General features: G+C 32.8%; 2 protein-coding genes across 2 annotated transcripts; one reads left to right on the top strand and one right to left on the bottom strand.

Annotated features, from left to right (window-relative positions):
* Positions 1-30: 30 nt before the first annotated feature.
* Positions 31-12,338, top strand: LOC115878319 (origin recognition complex subunit 1). Its single transcript, XM_030894778.1, has 13 exons — positions 31-746; positions 802-944; positions 999-1,193; positions 1,256-1,348; positions 1,410-1,481; positions 1,530-1,706; positions 1,762-1,947; positions 1,998-2,151; positions 3,836-3,949; positions 4,006-4,124; positions 4,183-4,329; positions 4,385-4,595; positions 11,983-12,338. The coding sequence occupies exons 1-13, from the start codon at positions 174-176 to the stop codon at positions 12,214-12,216; spliced, it is 2,418 nt and encodes an 805-aa protein (XP_030750638.1). The 5' UTR covers positions 31-173; the 3' UTR covers positions 12,217-12,338.
* Positions 12,332-17,652, bottom strand: LOC115878320 (ATP-dependent RNA helicase Ddx1). Its single transcript, XM_030894779.1, has 13 exons — positions 17,476-17,652; positions 17,375-17,426; positions 17,145-17,323; positions 16,866-17,088; positions 16,603-16,813; positions 15,064-15,208; positions 14,837-15,010; positions 14,553-14,779; positions 14,308-14,494; positions 13,130-13,374; positions 12,891-13,070; positions 12,725-12,826; positions 12,332-12,670 (listed from the first exon to the last, which is right to left on the bottom strand). Exons 1-13 carry the CDS (start codon positions 17,489-17,491, stop codon positions 12,425-12,427), a joined length of 2,187 nt encoding a protein of 728 aa, XP_030750639.1. The 5' UTR covers positions 17,492-17,652; the 3' UTR covers positions 12,332-12,424.
* Positions 17,653-26,539: the final 8,887 nt, after the last annotated feature.

The following is a 26,539-nucleotide window of genomic DNA, read 5'->3' as shown; positions in this document are numbered from 1 at the left end:
TGTCAGCAAATGCCTGATGCCTGACAAAAGATGAAGAAGAATCTAATATTTCCCGCCAAATGGCCAAATAATGTCTCGTGTTGATTAAAGTTGTGTTGTCGAAGTGCTGTGTTGTGCTGTATGTGGTGTTTCAATTAATTTTAAATATTATTGTTTTCATTTAATGACACAAGATGACTATGGATTTACCAATAATTGAGTCTTCACAAGCAGATATACTCAGTTATTCAATAGTAAGCAGCGATGAAGAAGAAAATCCCTTGGTTGTTAAATTAAAATTATCATCAAAGAACAAAAAACTACCTGTTGTAGTTTTAAAGAAACTGGAAAATATCGACGAATACTCGCTCTCTCCAAGAACTTCCTTCAGGACCAGAAAAAATAAGGCCTTTGAAAATTACGAAACAGATCTATCAGCAGCCAATTTGAGAAAGTTAGAGAAGAAATCTTTATCCCCGAAAAAAAGAGCCAAGCCCTTAATTAATGATAAAGAATTAGTGAGTCCCAAGAAAAGGGGTAAACCTAATTTTGAATATTCTGTTGATACTCTCTGTGATTCAATTAAAAACAAAGTTAATCTTAAAACTCCAACTAAAAGAAGAATTGTTGATAAGGAAAGTTTAGATCAGAGTTTAGATATTCAATCGCCTCAAAAGAAGAAAGGAGTACAAGAAGAAACGCCTGTAAGGACTCCAAGAAGTTGCAGCTTAAGAGATGTAGAGACTCCAAGAAGTAACGAAAATCTGGTAAAAGTATTTCCTTTGGTATACTTGATATTTTTTAACCTGCAGACATTTATAGAGGAGATCAGTGAGGACATCAGCCAGATACCTTGAAGATAGCAGTCCCTTAAGGTCAGTTAAAGTCAATTTGAATGAATCTTTTCGTAGATCTGTACTGAGGCATCAATTAAATGATCAGAATAAAATGAGCCCTGACATCGAGTAAGTGCTTAAATACAAAATAAATTGAATTATGTAAGAAACTTTTTATTATAGTGATGTAATAAAGAGAACCCCTTCATATAGAAAGTCTTATAATAATAATAATCATAATATGAATGGGGATTGTCTAGTGGGAACAAGATCTGCAAGAAAATCCTTTGCTCATTTTTATTATGATACTGAAGAGGATGATGATATTGAAATAGTTGAGGCTCTTAAAAGAAGTGAAGAAGATATTAAACCAAAAAGGTATGTATCATCAATATTTGTATGTTTTTTTTTTAAATTTGTTTTGTAATTTTTTTTCTTAGGACATTGAGTTCAAGAAGTAATTCTACTGTATCAGAAAAATCATTAGTCTCTCAGAATTCTGAAAATGAAGAAAATATTGCTTCTTCAAAGAGGTAAAAGTTCTGTTACTATTTTTTATTTTTGTTAATTAAGAAATATGTCCATATCTTTAAGGAAACAATCAACAATATCAAAATTACTTAGAAATGGCTGTGATAATGAAGTTCAAACTAGGCGTTCAAAAAGGTAAAATGAACAAATTGTTAGTCTCTGATATGAAATTAAACTTTTTAGAATTTCAAAACCAACATATAAGATTTCAGTATCAGAAAGTGATTCTGACTATGAAGAGAAAGAAACTGAAGCACCAAAGACTCCAAAAGCTACTAAAACCTCAAGGAAAGCTCTAGCAACTCCTAACAGTGTAAAAATGACTCCAAAAACTCCTAAAAACACTTTGAAATTACTTAGGTAGAAATTTCTCTTAATTTATTTTTATACATATTTTTTTTATTTTTTTTTATAGGGAAGGGGTTATAACTCCATCAATGCAGTCCCGGTCTAGTCTCATACCTAAAGATAGCACACCCCTCATGAAAGCTAGGACTCAGCTACATGTTTCTTGTATACCTACCTCACTTCCGTGCCGAGAGAAGGAATATCAAGATGTTTATAATTTTCTGAAAGGTAAACTTGAAGATGAGTGTGGAGGGTAAGTGGTGGTTTATTGTGTATTTCAAAGTATTTAATATATTTTTTTAGGTGCATGTACATTTCTGGGGTACCTGGCACAGGGAAGACAGCTACTGTAACTTCTGTAATTGATCATTTACAGAATAACAGAAAAATACCAAAATTTTCTTATGTACATGTTAATGGGATGAGACTGACTGAACCCAGACAAGCTTATGTAGAGGTAAGAATTATGTTTGTTTTCTGTTAATTGTGTTAAATGGTAGCCTGAGGATATTTAAATAATTAGATATATCAAAGTATTTTATTTGCTCCGACGATTATAAAAAGAAATCAGATAGAAACTCAAAATACACTTCTAAGTTCGCATTTGACTATGGAGGATCATTATCTTTGTAAAAGTTTAAAGTTGAGTTAACGTTAAGGGTTGCCACCTTTTTTAAAAAAAGGACATTGGGCTATGAAAAAGAACCGGGAGAGAGAGTGGGGCTTCAGAATTTTTTAAAGGCCTTTTTAAGATCAAAATAGTTAAAAATAAGGCCTAGACTGGCCTAGACTTTCTTTTAAATTAAACGGGAAGTTCTTAATAACGTTACCGATTATAAACAATAGTATATTGTTTGATTAGGAGTAAAAATGATACTTCTTGTAAGGAGGACATACAGCCTGGTCAACATTACAGGTAAGGCACAAAAAGTAATTTTTACTCCTACTTAAAATAATTTTTTTTAACAGTTTCAAACGTTGCAAATAATATAAAATCATTTAAAAGTAATACCCTGTAATGTAAGTAATTAGATATCATTAGATATCGAGACCGCGGTGAGATCGAGAAATTATAGTTACACTCGTTGCATTTGACACTTTATGTCAGTTTAATAATATATTTTCGTACTTTTGTGCTTAGGCGTAAGTGTTTTACTTTTATGCCTAGGCGTTAAAATTACTTTTTTATATAGTAACCACGTCGCAAAAACTAATAGTTTGTACAGGGTGACCCAGGCTTCAGAGAAACTCATATTAGGATTTTCGTTTGTGATTTTTATTTTATTGTAACACACATATTGAAACTATTTTTGTCAACATACAAGGTGATTGAAACATATTATCAAACTAAAGTTGTATATTAATAAATGGAATATTATATATTTTTTAGCTCAGTGGATGTGTCCAAGTTTTGTCAATAAATTTCCATTCTAAAAATACCATAATGTCATACTATACTGAGTGGTTTTTGAAATATAACCGCTTTTAAACTAAATTTACTGCCTTTTTAAAGCCCTCTCAGAATTCTAAATTTGAAGAAATTTAAAATATTTTAGCCGGATGTAATAGTGTCTGTATAATAGTGTCTACTTTAAAATTCAGCTTACCAAAATTTGTAATCTTGTTTGGTATATACAGGGTGGGTCAAAACTAAATGTTTTTTCTCCATTATTTTAAATTGATCACCCTGTATTTTGTATCACAATCGAACGAAGTTTTGTTTATTCTTTTTGTTTTATTAAGCACTTCCTATACTTAAAATCAATATTTATTGAGAATTTTTTTTTTAAATATAAGACAGGATTTGACTTCCACTCTTTTAGAAGGCGTTTATTATTAAAATCATTTGTCCAAAATAAAAGTCGATTTCGGCAAGAATTTAAGGCACAAAATGTTACCTATAATATGTTTATTGTCATACAGAAGTTAGACAGAGGAATATATTTTTTGTTTGGTTTGGTTTGGTTTGTTTTTTTTTTGTTTTATTTGTTAAGATCTTTAGTTTCATAAAAATATAGATTTTCAGTTCAAAAAACGTTACTATATTTTGTTTGGCAATTTATAATAAGTTGATTAGAATATCAAACAAATAACAAATATTAAAGTGAATGCTGATTAAAATTCATAGTGATTGTTTTTAGATTTGGAAGCAACTTAGTGGAAAGACAGTTCCGTGGGAACAAGCTCAAAATTTGTTGGAACAAAGGTTCACCAAAAAGAAAAATATGATGCCAGTAGTAATGCTTATTGATGAAGTACATTTTAATTTTAAATTTCTAATATCTTTTATCAAGATTTGTTAAATTTTCAGTTAGATATACTGTGCACAAGGCGACAAGATGTTGTATATAATTTGCTAGATTGGCCTACAAAGTCTAATGATGAACTTATAGTAATAACTATTGCCAATACAATGGATTTGCCAGAAAGGTGAGTTCTGAGGTACAAACTTTGCTTAATTCATATAAGACTTACATTTTTTCTATAGATTGTTAATGAGTAGAGTTACCAGCCGTTTAGGGTTAACTAGACTCACTTTCCAAGCATATACTCACAAGCAGTTAATGGAAATTGTTACAAAAAGACTTACTGGTACAAATAGTTTCAATCCTGATGCTGTACAATTAGTTGCTAGGTTAAATATACACTGTTTAAATCTTTTCTGTCTGCTAATGTAACTACATTTATAGAAAAGTAGCCTCTGTGTCGGGAGATGCAAGAAGAGCTCTAGATATATGTAGAAGAGCTGCAGAAATTGCAGAGAATGAAGCCAATGAGCAACAAGTCAACATTATGCATATAAATAAGGCACTGAGTGCTATGATTACGCAGCCGCAAATTACAGCAATTCGTAGATGCACCAGGTTGCAGAAACTTTTACTACAAGCTATCGTTGCAGAGGTTTGAATCTTTAATCTCTTTATTTTTTAGTTTTTCATATTTATTATTTTTTATTTAAAGCGGGAAAATTCCTTTTTTAGAGCTAGGGTGTTCTGTAATCGCGGTAATTGACGCATAAAACGCGATAACTGAAGAAAGAATCTAGTTATTCAAACTTTCTTTGTTTTTTTTTGAAGTTTGGATCTTCAACAATGTTGAAGTAAGAAAATTTAATAGGCCCATTCAAAAATTCCAATTAATATATTCAAAAAATGCATCCACCGACTTTTAGTGCGCGCCAATTTTTAATAATTGTGCAACATTTTTGTTTAAATACATTTTCACATATTGTCTGCGAAGAAAATATAGAGAAACATTAAAAAGTTTAAAAATATACAATTAATTATTTTTAACAGATTTCGAGATATCAATTTTCAAATGAAAGTTCTGATACCGCGACCGATGTCCAGCGCCAACTCAACACCACACATTGCGTGCATCACGTTCACCCGTCCATATACACTCACATCGTCTAAAGTCGCTTAAATCCGATGATCGATCGAGAACCGGTGTTTCGACGTATAGAATACCTTATTTTTGAGTTTTTAGACATGTCAGAAAATCTTTTTTTGAAATATGGTTAATAACTAACTTCAAAGAATATCTTAATACCCTAGAAGTCTCGTCTCGCATCAAAATCTGACCTGTCGATGGGGCCTCGCTTTGGCGAGCGAGGCCCCAACTTCGTGGGGCCTCGCTATTTTGCTCGGAATTGAACGAACAGACGCGCGCCGTTGCCTTGTTTTGTATGTACTTTCTTGAATAGTTTTAAATTATAGTTTTAAATTTCATCTATTGCTATAATCAGTCTTTCCGCTCTCCGCTCTCCGCACTCCGCAGTTTTCATATAATATTATCTATATAATTCTCGTGTTACAGTTTTGGGTGGTTTTGGTTACCGTACTTCTCCGAAACGGCTTAACCGATTTTGATAAAATTTTATATGTATATTCAGTACGTCTAAGAATAGGTTGTTATCTATTTTTATACCCTTAACTGATAAGGGTAGCTGAGAGGGTAGCCCACCCTCATTTTTTTTTAGTTTTTGAAAAGAAAAAAATGTTTTTATTTTATTTGGCATTAAGAAATACACACAACCCTAAATTTTCACCGTTCTGCTATCATCCCCTATTTTTAATAGGGGTTGTTTTTTTTTGTTACCATCTCCGAAACGGCTTTGACCGATTTTGATGAAATTTTATATGTATATTCAGTAGGTCTGAGAATAGGTTGTAATCTATTTTTATACCCTTAAGTGATAAGGGTAACCCACCCCTATTTTTTATATTTTGAAAAAAAAATGTTTTTATTTTTTTATTTGGCATTACAAAATACAAACAACTCTAAATTTTCACGATTCTACCATCATCCCCTATTTTTTAATGGGGGTTGTTTTTTTAATTTTTTTTTAATATATCCGAAACGGCTTGACCGATTTTGATGAAATTTTATATGTATATTCAGTAGGTCTAAGAATACGTTGTTATCTATTTTTATACCCTTAAGTGATAAGGGTAGCCCACCTCCATTTTTTTATTTTTTGAAAAAAAAATTAATTTTTTTTATTTGGCATTAAAAAATACAAACAACCCTAAATTTTCACCGTTCTACCATCATCCCCTATTTTTTAATAGGGGATGTTTTTTTTTAATTTTTTGTTACCATCTCCGAAACGGCTTGATCGATTTTGATGAAATTTTATATGTATATTCAATAGGTCTAAGAATACGTTGTTATCTATTTTTATACCCTTAAGTGATAAGGGTAGCCCACCCCCATTTTTTTTATTTTTTTGAAAAAAATATTTTAATTTTTTATTTGGCTTTAAAAAATACAAACAACCCTAAATTTTCACCAGTTCTACCATCATCCCCTATTTTTTAATAGGGGATTTTTTTAAATTTTTGTTACCATCTCCGAAACGGCTTGATCGATTTTGATGAAATTTTATATGTATATTCAGTAGGTCTAAGAATACGTTGTTATCTATTTTTATACCCTTAAGTGATAAGGGTAGCCCACCCCATTTTTTTTTTTTTGAAAAAAAAATACTTTTAATTTTTTTTATTTGGCATTAAAAACTACAAACAACCCTAAATTTTCACCGTTCTACCATCATCCCCTATTTTTAATAGGGATGTTTTTTTTAAATTTTTTGTTACCATCTCCGAAACGGCTTGATCGATTTTGATGAAATTTTATATGTATATTCAGTAGGTCTGAGAATACGTTGTTATCTATTTTTATACCCTTAAATGATAAGGGTAGCCCACCCCCATTTTTTTTTATTTTTTGAAAAAAAATTAAAATATTTTTTTTATTTGGCATTAAAAAATACAAACAACCCTAAATTTTCACCGTTCTACCATGATCCCCTATTTTTTAATAGGGGTTGTTTTTTAAGTTTTTTGTTACCATCTCCGAAACGGCTTAACCGATTTTGATAAAATTTTATATGTATATTCAGTACGTCTAAGAATAGGTTGTTATATATTCTTATACCCTTAAGTGATAAGGGTAGCCGAGAGGGTAGCCCACCCTCATTTTTTTATTTTTGGAAAAAAATTTTTTTTTTATTTGGCCTTAAAAAATACAAACAACTCTGAATTTTGACCGTTCTACCATCATCCCCTATTTTCTAATAGGGGTTGTTTTCTTGTTACCATCTCCGAAACGGCTTAGCCGATTTTGATGACGTTTTATTATGTATATTGAGTAGGTCTGAAAATAGTTTGTTATCTATTTTTTATACCCTTAAGTGATAAGGGTAGCTCACCCCCATTTTTTTTATTTTTTGAAAAAAAAAATATTTAAATTTTTTTAATTTTGCATTAAAAAATACAAACAACTCTAAATTTTCACCGTTCTACCATCATCCCCTATTTTTTAATAGGGGTTGTTTTTTTAAGTTTTTTGTTACCATCTCCGAAACGGCTTAACCGATTTTGATAAAAATTTTTATGTATATTCAGTACGTCTAAGAATAGGTTGTTATCTATTCTTATACGCTTAAGTGATAAGGGTAGCCGAGGGGGTAGCCCACCCACATTTTTTTTATTTTTGGAAAAAAAAAATTTATTTGGCCTTAAAAAATACAAACAACTCTAAATTTTCACCGTTCTACCATCATCCCCTATTTTCTAATAGGGGTTGTTTTTTTGTTACCATCTCCGAAACGGCTTAGCCGATTTTGATGACGTTTTATTATGTATATTGAGTAGGTCTGAAAATAGTTTGTTATCTATTTTTTATACCCTTAAGTGATAAGGGTAGCCCACCCCCATTTTTTTTATTTTTTGAAGAAAAAATATTTTAATTTTTTTTATTTGGCATTAAAAAATACAAACAACCCTAAATTTTCACCGTTTTACCATCATCCCCTATTTTTTAATAGGGGTTGCTTTTTTAAACTTTTTGTTACCATCCCCGAAACGGCTTGACCGATTTTGATAAAATTATATATATATTCAGTACGTCTAAGAATAGGTTGTTATCTATTTTTATACCCTTATGTGGTAAGGGTAGCCGAGAGGGTAGCCCACCCTCATTTTTTATTTTTTTGAAAGAAAAAATGTTTTGTTTTTTAGTTGGCATTAAAAATACAAATAACCCTAAATTTTCACCGTTCCATCATCATCCCCTATTTTTTAATAGGGGTTGTTTTTTAATTTTTTTTACCATCTCCGAAACGGCTAGACCGATTTTGATAAAATTTTATATGTATATTCAGTAGGTCTGGTTTGGTTTGGTCACAACCTATTCCCAGGTTATCTATTTTTATACCCCTAAGTGATAAGAGTGGTCCACCCCAACTTTTTTTTTATTTTTAGACAAATTTTTTTTATTTTAATTGTTTTATAGGGAGTGCTTATTTTTAGGGGTGCATGTCCAAAATTTTATTCTGGGTACTCACTTTCATCACTTAAGGGACCTCTGTACAAAATTGCATATTCCTAGTCCTATAACGGATTTTACATAAAAATTATACAAATGTTTACCCTTAGTTTTATCCCCTTAAGGAATGAATTCCAAAAATCGCTCTAATTATTCAATTACGCTACATAATAAACCTCTGTGCAAATTCTCATATTCCTTGAACAGAATTTATTGTTCCAGAACGTTCAACCCCTCATTTCACACCCTTAGAGGGCGAATTTCCAAAAATTGCTTCTTAGTGCTAAATTACGTTACATAAGGAACGTCTGCAAAATTCATACTTCTAAAACCGATTTTAACAAATTTTTGTACAAATTTTCATCCCTTATTTTTTAGGGGATGCATGCCTAAAATTCGCTTCTAGGTACTCACTTTCATCATTTAAGGGACCTCTGAACATAATTTCATACTCCTAGTCCTAGAACGGATTTTACATAAAAAATTATACAAATTTTCACCCTTAGTTTTACCCCCTTAGGACCTCTGTGCAAATTTTCATATTCCTTCAACAGAATTGTTTCAGAACGTTCACCCCTCATTTCACACCCTTAGAGGGCGAATTTCCAAAAAGTGCTACTTAGTGCTAAATTACGTTACATAAGGAACGTCTGTGCAGAATTTCATACTTCTAAAACCGATTGTAACAAACTTTTGTACAAATTTTCATCCCTTATTTCTAGGGGATGAATGTCAAAAATTAGCTTCTAGGTACTCACTTTCGTCACTTAAGGAAACTCTGTACAAAATTTCATACTCCTAGAACTAACATTTTTTGTACAAAATTTCACCCCCCAGTTTCACTACCCTTAGGCTATACATTTCCAAAAATCGCTTATCAACGTTCAAATGTGCCACATCTGTGCAAAAGTTCATACTCCTAGTAGGTACAGATTTTTTTTGTATAATTACACCCCTTTATCTAATTACACCCCCTTATGGGTCGAATTTTAAAAAATTACTTAGTAGTACTCATCTTAGAGAACGAATTAATATTCTCCGTATTTACTCCAGTTTCCTAATACTAGCACAGATAACACATAATCATACTAGTTAATTTTTTATTCGAATAGAAGTAATTTTTATTAGAAGGTACAAAAAATTAAAATCTAAAATTTTATTTTCATAGCTACGTTTTTATAGCCTTAGGATGCCTCATGTACTAACGAATACAAAATATATAATATAATCAATACATATTTCTTTAAATATCGAGAAATAAAATATGTTTTGGCAACACCGTACGAAATATCGCCGCGCGTAGTCCCCAAAATTTAAAATATTAGCATTTTCAGGCTTCGATTATGTTCAAAAGCGCCACCGTGTGACAAATCACTAAAGCTTCCACACGAGAGTTCTTAAAACTATAATATTCTTTGCTAACTTATAATGGCCCCTCTACACGTTGGCCAATGTGTTCGTTAGTGCATTGGCCAATACGTTGGCACACGTATTGGCCAAGGAAATGAAAATCTATCAACATGACGTTTAGTTTGTCTCGACGCCATGATAAAAAATGGATATCCGGACGGTAGCGACTACGACAATTTATTTAGTCAGTGCTTATAAGTACTATCTTAGTGTGTACCATGTGTGTACCATTACCGAGTTATAAAAAAAAGATGCAGTTTAAAACCGAAATCAAAAGATTTTGTAGAATGATATCGTTGGGTCAGTGAATCGGTTGACGCGCTCTGGATCCAATGGTCGCGAGTTCAATTCCCACCAGATGTACTTTTTTAAGTTCTGATTAATTTGCTTTTCATCTTTTTTTTTTCGCGATTATTTTTTTCAATTTTAATTCGAATTTGATTGATTTAAATTTTTGGATTTTAAAATTAAATGTCTCACAGACAGCTGTTGTATTGATCGATATCGGTAGTGAGCAACAAGACAAAAATTTCTGGTTTGATTGGTCGGGATTATCCGTGATTTTGCTATTCATAAAATGTCTAATATTAGGCATTATTAAATACACTAAATACAGGGTGTCAGTGGTGTAACTAGAAATTTTGGCTTCCACATAACTTTCAGCGATTGGGCCCTTGGCCTCATTGGGTCCTAGTCCCATATCTCAATTTTTAACCGGGTATCCCAATATTCCATGGACATCGAACTACTACGTATTTTTAGAATCAAAATAAGTTAATTGGACACAATTTACTTCTATAAACGTGCTTCGTTTATCAGTTAGAGGGCACAATAAAAAAAGGGCACAAAGGGCACAAATAAACACATTTTTTCTGATATTTTAAGAATTTCCGTTATTCTGATTTAAACTAAATTTGGTGTTTGTATGTTTGCTGATTATTAGGCGTAAATTTTTATTTGATCGTCAAAATACCATGAAAAGTCTTGTCTTCTAGCCCATCTACATTCTGAGTTTCGGCCCCTAGCTCACATAGGGCCCGAGTTACGATGCTCCAAGATCAAAAAGTCAACGTTACCACTTTTGCTCCCGCGTCCTGTCTCGGCCGTGTTCCGGCCTTCAGTTTTTACTCCCATCGCGTGTAAAGAAGTCTCACTTTAAAAATTCTCTATTTTTTTTCTCAAAATCTAGGCGATGTGGCTTTTTACAAGGGACAAAAATGTAATAAATACTATGAGGTCCATTTTACGGAAAAAAAGCCGTCGGTAGAATTGTAAAATATTTTTATTAAAATTATTTAAGTAGAGGTGGGAGTAGGTCTCACCTTTCTCGTACTTTTTCACATTTTTTGTGATGGTCAAATGTTAAAACACTTAGCAACATAGAAACACCAAATCTAGTTCAAATCGGAATATCGGTTCTTAAAATAATCTCCTTGATGCCTTCTAACTGCAAACAAAGCGCTTTTTGTATAGAGGTAAATTGTGTCCAATGAACTTATCTTGACTCCAAAAAATAAGTAGTAGTATCCTGGGAATATTGAGACACCCCGTACACACACAGAAAAATATTACCGACAAGTAGTAGTATCCTGGGAATATTGAGACACCCCGTACACACACAGAAAAATATTACCGACCAATCACCGATCAATACCAACTCCCTTTGATGTGTCTTGAAAAAACCGACAACAGATGGATCGGTCGCCAATGCTTGGGCCAACTCGGCCAGTGCCGCCAACACGACCAATGGTCCCCTCTACACGTTGGCCCAACGCATTGGCCAGCGTATTGACCAACGCACTGGCCAACACATTGGCCAACGTGTAGAGGGGTCATTTTTAAAGTGTCTTGAAAAAACCACGGCAAACGGATTGGTCGCCAATGCTTGGACCAACTCGGCCAGTTCAGCCAACACGACCAATAGTCCCCTCTACACGTTGGCCCAACGCGCTGGCCAGCGTATTGGCACATGCATTGGCCAACGTGTAGAGGGGCTATAAGAGGAATATATGCCAGTAGAATTAAAAATCGTGTTATTTTTTAGATCGAACGAACCGGAGTTGAGGAAACGACATTTTTCGATGTATATAGGATGTTAGAGTCCTGTTGCGCGCTTGACGGCTTCAAAATGGTATCGAGCACGATGGCTCAAAAGGCTGTGATGCAATTGGGCAGCTGTAGACTAATCATAACTGAACAAAAATGCAGTAATATTTATCAGAAGATAATGTTAAATGTTAGCGTCCACGATGTATATTTTGCGCTTAAAAATGAGTAGTAAAATCATTGCGTATTTTCAATCTTAAAGACTTATTTGAACTAATTTTAATGTTACGTTTTCTGACGACAAAGATATTTATATTTTTTAACTATTTAAGGAATAAAAGAAATAATTTTGTAATAAAAGTGTTTTTTAAGTTTTTCCTTGTCAAAGTAGATTACATGAGAATTAGTATAATTTAAAAAAAAATATATATACATATTACTTAAACAACTCTGGATGCTTTGGTGAGATGCCTCTTTAAATACAGTATTTGGGCATGTTTCTCCAACTCAGACAAATCCTTCACTATGGGAGCCATTTGGGCAGTGTGATTCTTATAGGATGATCCCATTTGTTGCCTCTTTTGTCCATAAACTACTTTTCCATCAAATTCATCAGATGGTACTTTCATATCAGGCTGAATTTGTTGAATGGTAATATTCAGATGGTCTTCTATATCAGCTAGGTACTACAATAGTCATTCTATTAGGTTTGGAAAGCTGATATAAATTTTGTTATGTACCTGAGGTTCATTGTACCACATGCAACAACCTTTGACATCAGTCAAGTTGGTGTTCCAACAATTTCTGCCCCTGGATTTGCACCACTCCCCATGATACCACACCTAAAAATAATTGATAATTTCAGTAAATATAAAATGTAGTTAAGTTCCATATTTTAAAGTGTACCTTTTCAGGAACAGTGCTAACCAAACTTATAGCCAATCCCATTCTTTCTGCTCTGCCAACTCTACCTATTCTATGCACATAATTTGACTTTTCATCGGGTAATGTAACATTTATCATAAAAGGTAGTCCAGAAATGTCCAGCCCTCTTGCAGCAACATCAGTACATATTAAAAATTTAACCTAAGAATAAATATATTCCATGCATAATAGATATGAAACTGCTGATTCATTTGAACTACCTCATTCCTTTTGAACATTTCCAAGTTAGCTTTTCGCTCATTTGGTTTTCTGTCGCCATGCAGACACACGCAAGAATATTTCCGCTTGTCAATTTGCTTCAAATACTTCTCCAGATTGTCACAATCCAGCTTTGTACGACAAAAAATAATAGCCCTGTCCATATTGTGCTCTTCAATGGCCTTGAGGACGTACTCGCCTTTGAGCAACTTCACTGCTTCGCTGAGAGTTTCAGGGGTGTTATTACCTTAAAATAAATTATATGTTAACATCACCGAATTCCTTCGAGTATAGTGACTATTAATCTTATACTCTTAAAAAAAATAAATAAAAGAGCACAGCATATTCTGTGAACAAATGCGTGTTGAGGTAACAAAGGCTGTATTCCGTTGCAAAATCAGGCGAACCAGACCGGTAAACTACGGTAAAGAGCGATTCCTGAAAAACTTCGGTTTGAAATGGAACGGTTTGGTAAAATACTGCAAACATCAAATGGTGACGTTTTCTAAATTTTGATACCTCTATTATAAAATTTATCTTTTATGCATTTTTAATGTACCTATTCTCTGCTTTTACGTTTGCTTCTTCTTTTCAATGGAGTTTAATATTGAAAAGTACTTTATTAATAAACTGTTCAACTCGTTAGACAGCTCAAGTGAAGATTTGCAGGTCCAATATTAAAACAGATCAATAATAAATAAACAAATCTAATCAATATTTATATTTTTATAGCTTACAAAACATTGACGATTACTTGTCTTGTTTTTCATGTTTTCTTTAAATGTTCCTGACTTTAAGAAACTATGGCTGCGTGATAAGTTTAAATGGTCCTAAAAAGTCATTCTATTTAGTTAATGAAATTTATTTACCTTTACTGCCTACCTCCATTGCTTTTGGATGTAAATACAAAATATTATTACAAATTTTAGAAATTAAATGAGAATTTCACTCGAACTTCCAAATATTTGCTTGATTTCTGTCACATAAATAAAATTTATTGACAAACAAAACCAGAAAAACCAGCCTGTCCACGCTGGTTAGTTTGGTGACAGTTATAACCGAAATTTTCAGGAACCGTGTTCCGTAATAACTAAACTTTCAGGAAACCGATAGAAACTTAGAAACGGAACATAAAACCATAACCAAGGTAAGCAATGGAATACACCCAAAGTGTTTTTACCTGGTCTGACATTGTCCAGTTGATGGACACCATCTGTCATAATATGCCTTCTTAAATTCCCCCACATTCTGTCATTTTGTGGGTCTACTTTGACCACAACATGATGCACAGTCTCTGGTACAGCATCCTCACCTTTTAGATCCACCCATGTAGGGAAATGCATCAATTTCTCTGCCATTTTCTTCACCTGGAACAGCATGTATTTAAATCTACCTTTTAAATCAATGAATATATTGATATTTTACCTCAAAGGCATGTAATGTAGCACTACAGACGATCATTTGAAGTCTTTTACCATCAGCAGTAATTTTTGGCATTTGCTTGTGCAGTCTTTCTATCAAATCTGTGTAACCTTGCTTGAGTAATCCATCAGCTTCATCAAGTACAAAGAACCTACAGTTTGATAGTGATAAATATCCACCTTGAATAAGATCCTCTAATCTCCCCGGAGTTCCCACAATTATATCAGCACCTAAAATTCATTTTTAGGTCATTTTCTAAAATTCTAAATCACCATTAAGTAATAAACCTGTGCTTTGCAAGAAAGATATTTGTTCTTTGACATTAACGCCTCCTATAACTAATAATTCCCTCAATGAAGGGTTTTTGATGTGCTTTTTAAATAGTTTTATCTGATTATGAGTCTGTTCAGCCAGTTCTCTTGAGGGCTCAATTATTATTGCTTGTGGTGCATTATTTACAACTGAAAATTCAAATTTTTAACTGACAATACACAACATGGAGATAAAATATTACCTTTAACTACGCCTTCTGTACTATTAACATTTCCATTATTGTTAACAATAACTTTACCTTTGGGGGCAGATACCAAAGGTAGATATTTATCAGGCAAATTGTGCTTAAAAGGTTTGTCACCAAAATTAAAAGCCATCTCTGCATTCTGAAATATATATAATAAAAGTGAAACAGCTCTTGTTAAAGACGTATTTTAGTTGCTTCGAATATACAATAAATACTAATAGTGAAATCAAAACATTATAATGACTGTAAGTAGTAACAGTAAACAAAGTGAAATGAATAAGGTGAGTAAAGATATACCATAGTACAAAACACAAAAAGTGAATTTCGATAAAATAGGTAAAAACCAACCGACTACTCAACATGCAATGAAAAGCCAAACCGAAGGTATTAAAACACGGTCGCAAAAAAGAGTAGTAATGTAAAAAAATACAAGTTCCATTAATATACACAGACCAACAGCTGCCGGCCGCGGAAGTACTATGATATTACCTTCGGCTGGACATTTATTGAAAATTTGATGAAAAAAAAAATTATTATACTATTTTTGAAAGCCAGTAGAATAGTTTGTTATGGAAATTGTTGGGATATGGATAAATTGTTTTTGTGTCAAAAAAGAAAAATACATAGAAGATATGAAGGTAAGAGAGTCTTGTACAGGTAAAATCAAGACTAATAATTTCAATGTCACAGAAATTTTTGTCCAAGAATGTGTTTTATATTATAAACAGAGGAATACATTTCAAACTGAGAGACACACAAGCTATCTATAAAATTCGCAATCTAAATTTTAATTATCCCTTAAGGTGCATACAGACCTTACGAGACGAGTGCCAAACAGCTTCAATCCATTTTTTGAGAGACGCCTGCCATGAGCCAAGCAAACTATGTATAGCATGCACCACAAAATAGGAATCAATTTTTTTTGATTCCTATTTTGTGGCATGCACTAACATCTCGCAGTCAAGTGAGTAAGTGAGCCAACCACAAACATGTCCAGACTGTGCCGCGAGATTTCTTTGATCGGCCATGGAAAAAACCACAAAGGACGGATAGAAATAAGACTCCGTGGGTTGTCTCACGAGACTCGTCCACAGTTAGCAAATTTGGAATGTCTCCCACTCATCTGGTCAGGTCTGGAGTCTGGACACACCTTTACATAAATTGTCTACTAAATAACTTGAAAGATATTTCCAATATTTACTTAATTTCCCATTATTATTACTTAGATAAAGTTATAGATTATTTACTATTAATTTGGATCCTTATAGCATTAATGAATTTTTGTTGAATGTTACAAATTATTGTACCGTATGATCGAAAAAAAAAACGGCGTCCAGTTGGCTTGGAAAAGACGATCAATGACATTTCCCATATAATTTTGCATATAAAATGACAGCGATCTTCATTTCATAGCCATCGCTGACGCCGTTTTTATTCGATCATACAGTACATGTCTCTTCTTTATGACACTATTTCATTTTATATTCATGTAATGTAAAAACAGTTATAAATTAATATTATTATTATTATTACCTTTAAAACTACAGCAGGAAAATAAGGTTGATTAGTGGGAATATTGGCAAAAGCTACTCCTAGGTCTACTCCATTCTTCAAAAACTTTATTTCCTTTAAATCCAAGTCTATGAGGCATGTTATCACGTCATTCTTTCCAAATGCCTCTCCATAGTTATCAAACTGTCTGTTGTTTGATTTTTTGCCTGTTCCACCAAAACCAAAACCAAACCTGTTCAAAAATAAACTTGTAACTGAGATATAAGAGCCTCAATTCCACTTACTTGTCAGTTCCAAGGTCCAAAGAAGCATTTATTGTTGACCAACCAACTCTACAAAGTCCCTCATCAGTTACTGTAGCCTCAAAACCCCATTTGCCACCTGAAACACCTCTGGTACACCGAGTACCATGCCATTCTTTTTGTTCACGTGACTGAACACGGATTCCATCGGGGGCTACTGCTAAGGCAGCTCCGCGATCATGGGTAGACATGGTCCAAGGTGGTGCTAGAAATAATAAAAAAATTGAACCATGTTCTGTCCTTTGCCCATTTAATACTTACAAACTTTAACAGATGATTTTGCTTTGCCACTCTCTATGTCCTTAAGAGTTTCCCATACAATTTGAATGATTGGTAGACAGAAAGCTGCAGTTTTACCAGATCCTGTTTCTGCTGCCATTAGAACATCACCACCTCCCAATACAAGAGGTATACTCTCAGCTTGAATATCAGTTGGTAAACTAAAGAATTTGCTTTATTAAAAACGTTTTTATATATTAAGATTAACTTACGTCCATTCCAGTTCTTCTATAGCTTTAGAAATCTCAGGAAGAACTCCAAATTCTGAAATAAAAAATATTAAGCAAAGTGTAGATTCTCTTTTAAATTATACCTTCAAATGCAGTCATTGTGTCTCTAAGATATTAAAAGTAAGCTTTTTAATTGTATTTCGTTCAGAAATAGGTATAAAGAAATTTGACTTAAATCAAAACTCAAAACAAATATACAGCACAATGGACAGCACCTAACCTTAGTTAGGCCTTATTCTTCTTTTACCTTTTTATGTGGCATGTGTCCCCAATAGAATCTTCTTTACTTCTTTTTAAGTTTTTTTTTTATTAATTTAGAGGCTTAAACTGTTGGGACTCTCCGGCCTGGTTTTTCTTCCAAAGTCCAAAAAATAGTTCATACTGGTGGTTCTTTCCTTAGATTAAGAATAAAAATAGATAGAGCAAGTCATTCATAAATTCACAAAATCGAGGTGCCTACATCGTTTTATCGGTGAGTGCCCCCACTACCATAGTTTATGGACAGCGGGGTAAAGAGGAAAGTGGTAGGGGAGTTTACAGCGGAAGAGCATCAAAACAGAATTTAACCTTGTTCGCTCGACCATCCGTTTCGAGTCGGTACATCAAAAGGCGTTCGCCAACAAATGCCTCTCTCCTATCGTATGGTATGGACGGGGACCGCACGATAGAACGGCACGAGAAGACCGGAGGCATTTGTTGGCGAACGCCTTTGATGTACCGACTCGAAACGGATGGTCGAGCGAACGAACGAACGAACGGCCGCATGCGTTCGGTCCCCGTCTAAATATACCGCACTTTCATTCGTTCGTTCGTTCGTTCGTTCGTTCGTTCGGATAATGAATACGCACCTTTAACGTAACTACAAAAACGTAACGTAATCCTACGTAAAAGAGCGGCCGTAATTTATCAGCCTTTTTGCCAATAAGTAGGGAGTTTTCGTTGCTTTAAAAAAATTCAACGGTACGGTTAACAGATACGTAACCATAACCGCTATTTTGACAGATAAAAAAACAGTTTTCGGACTTTCGGTTCATTGGTTCGGAGCCGACATACGATACGATAACCGAAAACTGACAGCTGACTGAGAGCACAGCCCGTAGCGTCGTGTTTTGATTTTTGGTTTTTGTATTGTTGTTTGATTTGAAAGTGCTTTATATGACTTTATTGGGTATCGCTATAGAGGATGAACAATTTAATTTTATTGGACTCTAGTGATGAATCGGATTTGGAGGATGCTATGCTGTTGGAAGGGTTTGAAAACAACATCGAATATCGAGCAGAACTTTATGGGGAGTTCAACCTAGAAATATTATCTGACCAAGAGTGCAAGCTAACTTCCGCCAGGGGGGTGACAGTGAAATAGGAAAATTGGAAACAGTCATTAGTGTCATTCCTGTCATTCTCCTCACGACAAGTATGGCCGCCTAGACAAAGATAGCATTGTTTTTGTCTAACTATTGTCTAACTTCACAGTTTAGAATTGACAGATTTCAGTTTCAGAGACAACTTCAGATTTGTTCTAGAACAAATTCGAAAATTGTGTCGAAAATATTCGACGCCATTTTAATTCATTCCGTTTAGTTTCGTTTTGGAAGTTCAATTTAATATTTCGGCTGAAATTTATAATTATAAAGGTAATAAAGTATATAAAATATATATTACATGAAGAATCCTGGAGAAAATGACGTTTCTGCCGTAGTAGGTATGTCCCATGTATATGAAAAATAGGTAGTAAATAAACACTGTTTTTACATTTTTTAGATGCAAGAAAATGGTGTTATAATCTCTTTGATCGGCGATTTTTTTGAAAATGGAAACAATTTACAGCAAGGTAAGATCATTTTTAACTATAGCCAACATCATTTATCTCCAATATGTGCGATTTATTGTCAATAATGCAATAAATCGGACTGATAATCTGATTATGTTATCCGACTAAAAGTCTCTTTTTGCTTCTTTTTGATTTATAAGCCAGGTCTCTTTGGGAATAATGGACGCTTTTTTAAACAGTATATTTATATTTTATACCTATTGATATTTTTACATTGTTAATTTTAGTATAAAAAAATTTGTTTTTCTGTTTTCAGGTTTTTGTATAAGGCTCCCGTTTTCATGTCCCTGTGTCCGTTTTCTGTCCTTGAAGTCTGCGAATACGTGTGTTTATTTACAAATTACTGTAAGTCATGCTTATACCTTAACTAATTTACGTTAAAAGTACATATAATTAACTAATTGGTATTGAAACAATACAATCCTCTATATTTTTATGTTTATTTAGTCACGTTGTTCCATACTTCAAATAAATATATGTGAATAAATTATTTTTTGGTTTTATTTATGAAAAGAAAAAATACAAAATACATTTGAACTGAAAGAGGGCCCGCCATTAAATAACCGGAAACGGAAGTGAAAATTAAGCCATCATGTCCTTATCATGTCAACCTGTCAATTGGAAAAATAGTTCTCCAGACGACAACGAAGGCTTTCGGTGGCGTATCGTGTTTCCACGATTTAACACAGAGTTGACACTTCTTTCTAGTTAATTATTTTTGACTTCCGCTTTGAAAAAAAAGACATTCCTCGATTAGTTGAAGCACTAAGAATTCCCAACGAGATTAACACAGATAAAATAAATAATCAAAACATAAACAAAATAGAATGAGGTCAGGTTTAGATCTGTATTTTTCAATGTTGTGTTTCTACTGCGCTAGTGCGCATGCGTACCGCTATGTTAACGGCTTTGGCTAACGTCCGTAAAATATCGGCAGCTAGCGGTTACGATATACGATAATCGAAATTGAAATGTCAAAGTTGTCAATTAGCGTTAACCGGCATTGCAATTTGTAAGCAACGAAAACTCCCTAGTAGTACGGCAGCGGCAGAAAATTAAAATATCAAAAGTATTTTTTTTAAATTATAATTTCACTCGTATAGTTCCTAATAGACCATATTTTCAGAATCGTGAAGATTTTTGAATGAAAACAGGCCCATTATTAATCCCTGATAAGAAATGTTCGAGCTTATAAAATTATTAGCTGAAGCTAAAATATTTTGATTAAATTTTGATTAAATAAAATTAGTGCGTTTAACGTTGGTGATAAATTAGTTAAAAACTGATGGTACTCTGAGAAAGTACAATGTTTTCAACTGTTTTTTCTCATGGTAATTCTAGTACCTATAATTTCACTGGTACCATAAAAAAAATCAATAAAAACCTTGACGTAATTAAGAACTGCTTAATCTAAAATCAAATTTTTTTATGTAAGCTAATACAAAATGCTCCAAATTGCTCCAAAAAAATATGATGTAGGTTACAATTATTAGCCTTTTTTATTCATAAATACGAAGTTTCATGACCAACATTAGCCCACAAATACCCTTTAGGTTGCCAAACTCTCCCGAAAACCATGGTTTAGTTTCCCAAAATAAATTACGTAGGTATGACAGTATATTACTGGGTGTTTCTTAGGTGCTGTAAAATATTGTTGTTAGTTATTTTTAATTAGTTTTAGAAAGGAAACTGTAATATATTTTCTCTTATTCAATTTAATTTTCGATATACAAAGTATGCAAATTTAAAAATACTTTTTAATGTGTAATTTTAACTAGCTTTTCCCTGTTAAGCCTAAGTTTTAATTCGTTTTGTGCTTATATGATATTAAATTTAATATTATTAGAAATCTCATTAATTTTGAATAATTATTGTTAATATAAACTAAAAAGACGTGTCAATGTGTCTATCATGCGTCAATATTCATTCAACAACTTTTATCGAGAATATGTAAATATATGTTTTGGTGTTACCCTTAATCAAGGGTGTTACTTTCATTAATGTCTAACTACATAAAATATACAGAAGTATTTACTTTCTTTTTTTTCTTTTTTTTTCTCATGGAAAAGAATATCAATATCTTGAATTTAAGTAATACTTATTGGTAACTAGTTCTGAAAAAAGGACCCTCCCTCCGTGCCCTTCACAGTCGAGGAGCGTTGAGCACGCTTGTATGCGCGTCATACCTGTATTATCTACATTTGTATTACCTATATATTGACAACCGTTTAGGTACCCGATATGGCACCCAAGCTCATAGTACCGTATGATCGAAAAAAAAAACGCGTCAAAGACGACTAAGTATTGAAGAATGACAATCGATGATAATTTCGGCGCGGTCAATCTCTAGACGTCATTTAACTAAAAATTGACATAAAACTTGTCAAAAATTAACACAAGATTGTATAGTAGGCTGCAACATCTACATTCCATAATTCTAATTAATCAATTCTCACGACTTTGAAAGAACCAATGCAAAGAACGAACATAGAACGAACCTCAAGAACGATCCTTCTTTACGACTCGTTCCTTCAAATTTTATAAATCCGTAGTCGCTATTTGAACGAACCAAGCAGTGAAAACTGCACTAGCAAAAAACTAAAATACTTAAATATTATGACAAAACCCCAATTTCAATATTATAATATTATTTTAATGAGATCGACATGACGGCGGTGGCGTGAAGTATATATTGATAATTTCTGATTTCTGCCGTAGAGTGCGCTGCGGTCGGAATTTGTCGAAATCAACTAAATGCACCAAGCCTATATAAACTATAAACGACTGGTTCAATCTTTCCCGACCTCTTTGGATATTGCAAGCACGTTTTTTGACGGTGGACAAAACGGTATTTTATTCACCATTCACTGCGTCACAGCTTTTAGGAACTTCTGCATCACTGTGCGGCGCAGCCGGTGTGAACGCACCTTTATGAAATAATACTGCGTGTATCAGAGACACCATTAAAAATTTTGAAATACTTTAAATACAAAAAATGTTTATTTTTTAATTCTCCATCTAATAAAGAAATAATATACAGGGTGTTCTATTAAAAAAAAACAAAGAAAAATTATTTTATATTTAAGACAGTTTCGGGTAGAATTTTGAACACCCTGTATGATTTAAGATTACGATATTTACAAGTAACTATAGACTATCTAAAGTAAATACCTAATATGGTTTTGATTTCAGGACAGTTCTTGTATTTGTAATAATTATTTTAAGGAAGGTTAAAAAATATAAATATTTTTTACTTTTATTAATATCTCTGAAATTATCGAAATAGATTTACTGATATCTTAGGATTAAAGTGATCTGAAAGGAAGCCAAAAAGCAATAATATACAGGGTGTACATGTAAAAAAATCATCCTGATCCACTCACACTTTATTGAGCCACCCTATAGAAGTTAAAATATTTTTCTGAAATACATCGTAGTACATACTTAAACAAAATTCTCAAGTTTTTTATCTTATCAAGGAGCTACAGATGTCCGACGCACTATTGCCGGACCCTGTATAAAATTCTCGTGTCAATTCCGCAGGTGCCTCCAATTTTATTTAATTTACTAAATCTATACTAATATATAAAATCCTGAAGTGACTGACATACTGATTAATCACGATCATGCTCAAACCACTCAACGTAAGAAGCTCAATGTTGGCATACAGGTTGATTCTAGGGTGTAGAGGTTCGATAAGAAGGGATTTTTCGAAATTCCAGTTCCAAGAGGGTGAAACCACCCTTCAAGTATTACAATATTTTTTATTTAAAAAACGGTCAAGTTTCCGAAAAAAACGCTTAAGCACGTATATTTTATTTTGTTTCTATTTTTTACATATTTTAAGATTTTTTAAAAATGTATACAGGGTGTTTCGAAAAATCTGGTCATTGATTAATCACGATTCTGCTTAAAGCGCTTGACGTAAAAAGCTGATTTTTGGAAAACAGATTGACTTTAGGGTGTAGAGGTTCGATAAGAAGGAATTTTTGGAAACTCGAATTCTAAGGGGGTGAAACTATCCCTGAAATATTAAAATATTTTTTATTTAAAAACCGGTGAGTGTTTCGGAAAAACTCTTAAACACGTATATTTTATTTTGTTGTTTTACATATTTTAAGATTTTTTATAAATTTATACAGGGTGTTTCATGAAATATGACCATTGAGTAATCACAATTCTGCTTAAACTGCTTGATGTTTAAAGCTGATTTTTGGCAAACGGATTGACTGTGGGGTGTAGAGGTTCGATAAAGAGGGGTTTCTCGAATCTCAAATTCCAAGAGGGTGAAAACGCCCCTCAAATATTACAGTATTTGTTATTTAAAAAACGGTTAGTCTTTCGGGAAAACGCTTGGACAAGCATAATTTATTTGTTTTTTTACATATTTTGAAATTTTTTAAAAAATCATACAAGGTTTTCCAAAAAGTTGGGTAATTCCTTAACCAAGATTTTGCTTAAACTGCTTGTAACTAAGTGTTTTTTGTGATGGGGCGGTTTAAACATCTTTTATAGACGAATAGTGATATATCATTCCCATAACCATCTCGAGAGAGAGAGAGGTCATAGAAATAACCCCTAGACAGTGTATAGGACTCGGAATTGTTACCCACTAAAAACAGTCCACCTCCGAAGAACCAGGGCCCGTATTCTGTAACTTTGAAAACGCTAAGCGCTTTTAGACGCTCAGCGTATATGATGTTAATTTTCGCTGAGCGCGCACTTAATTAACGATTTCGGTATTCTCGTCTGACGCGCTTAGCGTCTTTACTGATTGCGCTGAGCGCTTTGACAACGGTTGCCTTAAAGGATCGTTTTGCTTGTCGAACTGTCAGTGAAAATCGAAAAAATTGTGATTTTGTGCGTTATCTTGCTCTTTAGTGAAAATTACTACTTCTTCTATAAATTCCTCAATAAGTAATTGATAATTTACGACTTGGCAGCTATAAATATTGTTCAAAACATCGAAAATGCTGAGAAGCGACTTCAACACTTTCCTCGTATAATAAGAATAATGACATATCCATAGAAAAATAGCTTGACATAACTAAGACATAACTCAACAATAGGTTATGAAATTCAGGTAACATTGACATTTTTCATTGTTACATCCGTCAGTTATCAACTTTTGACTATTACCTACATTAGAAATTGTGATGTTGCCAATATGTGCGCAACGCGTATCCAGAACACGATTCGTATGGCAACGAGAATACCAAAATCGACTGCCTTGCGTTTCGCTGATCGAATACTTGCGCTCACCGCTTTGAAAGCGTAACGTTTTTATGTCAAAGTTACAGAATACGGGCCCAGCTGCCCAGTAGCGTAACTTCAAATGTGAGGCCCCCCGCAAGTTTTTTTGGGGACCCTTATATTAAAATAAAAAAAAAACACTAAAAAACATAATATATCTTAATATAGCTATATAAGTCATTTAAAAAATAAACTTATTCCAAATAAGAACAAATTAAAGGAAGATAAAAAATAAAACATTACAAAATAAATCAACATAAAACAAAACTTAGGTATTAAAAGGAAACTAAATAATAAAAATAAATAAACATAAAGACTTTTTCTAATAAAAATATGATTCAAATTAAAATAAATTAAGGGAACAAATAAAATGTAAAAAAGGAACAAATAAAAATAAGGATTGAAAATAAGGTAAAAAGTTTAAACAAAATTTTTTCTCCTTGCTTTAAAATTGACAAAGGCGTTAATCAAATCTTTAAAGTTATTTTTTTTTTGGCTTCTTCAGTCTCAATAGCTAATTCATTCCCAATGCATTTACCCGAGACTGAGTCATGCTTGTGCGCAAAAAACATTTTTTCCCTTTTATTTTTGGAAATTATGGTGGACGCTGTTCATATATAATATGTACTAGCGTGTACCAGCGACTTCGTTCACGTCGAATTAATCATTTGTAATGGTGATGATAAAGCAAAGCAAGAATTTCCATTAACATACAAACTGGATAAAATTTTCTCACATTTATGTCAGCATGAGAAAAAACAATATGGCGATTTTATTATATAACTTGGTAATATTTGAGGGGTAGTTTCATCTCGTTGGAATTTGACTTTCGAAAAATCCGTTTGCCAAAAATAAGCTTTTTACGTCAAGAAGTTTAAGCAGAATCTTGGTTAAGAAATTACCCAACTTTTTGGAACACCTTGTATGGTTTTTTAAAAAATTTCAAAATATGTAAAAAAAACAAATAAATTATGCTTGTCAAAGCGTTTTCCCGAAAGACTTACCGTTTTTTAAATAACAAATACTGTAATATTTGAGAGGCGTTTTCACCCTCTTGGAATTTGAGATTCGAGAAACCCCTCCTTATCGAACCTCTACACCCCACAGTCAATCCGTTTGCCAAAATCAGCTTTAAACGCAAAGCAGTTTAAGCAGAATCGTGATTACTCAATGGTAATATTTTATGAAACACTCTGTATAAATTTATAAAAAATCTTAAAATATGTCAAACAACAAAATAAAATATACGTGTTTAAGAGTTTTTCCGAAAAACTTACCGGTTTTTAAATAAAAAATATTTTAATATTTGAGGGATAGTTTCACCTACTTAGATTTCGAGTTTCGAAAAATCCCTTCTTATCGAACCTCTACACCCTAAAGTCAATCTGTTTTCCAAAAATCAGTTTTTTACGTCAAGCGCTTTAAGCAGGATCGTGATTAATCAATGACCAGATTTTTCGAAATACCCTGTATACATTTTTAAAAAATCTTAAGATATGTATAAAAACCAAATAAAATATACGTGTTTAAGCGTTTTTTCGGAAACTTGACCGTTTTTTAAATAAAAAATATTGTAATATTTGAGGGGTGGTTTCAGCCTCTTGGAACTGGAATTTCGAAAAATCCCTTCTTATCTTGAGCAGGATCGTGATTAATCAGTATGTCAGTCACTTAAGGATTTTAAATATTAGTATAGATAAAACAAATTTACTTTATAAAAAACAAAACTTACTGATGGATAGATATACTCAGAGTAATAAATAATTTTCAGGGTCGTTAGTCGTTTTCGTTACAAAATTGGACCGATTTTTCTTACTGAAAACCCTACCTGAAAAGAAAATTAGACATTCAAGCCTGTTATGGACATCTGTTATTTCTTAGAAAATTGTCATTAAGTAATGAATAACATAATGAAAATTATGTTATTAAGTAATGTTTGGAAATTAAGTTGTTAATTGGTTATTAAGTAATCTCTTCTTTGTACATATTTAATTACTTTTAAAATATTTTACTCAAGCCAAATTATTGTTTTAGAAAATAATAAAAAAAAATAATTATAAACC

Source organism: Sitophilus oryzae, unplaced genomic scaffold, assembly GCF_002938485.1.
Source record: "Sitophilus oryzae breed Bouriz unplaced genomic scaffold, Soryzae_2.0 scaffold_1508_pilon_pilon, whole genome shotgun sequence".
NCBI classification, from domain to species: domain Eukaryota; kingdom Metazoa; phylum Arthropoda; class Insecta; order Coleoptera; family Curculionidae; genus Sitophilus; species Sitophilus oryzae.
This window is presented reverse-complemented; position numbering and strand designations above follow the sequence as displayed.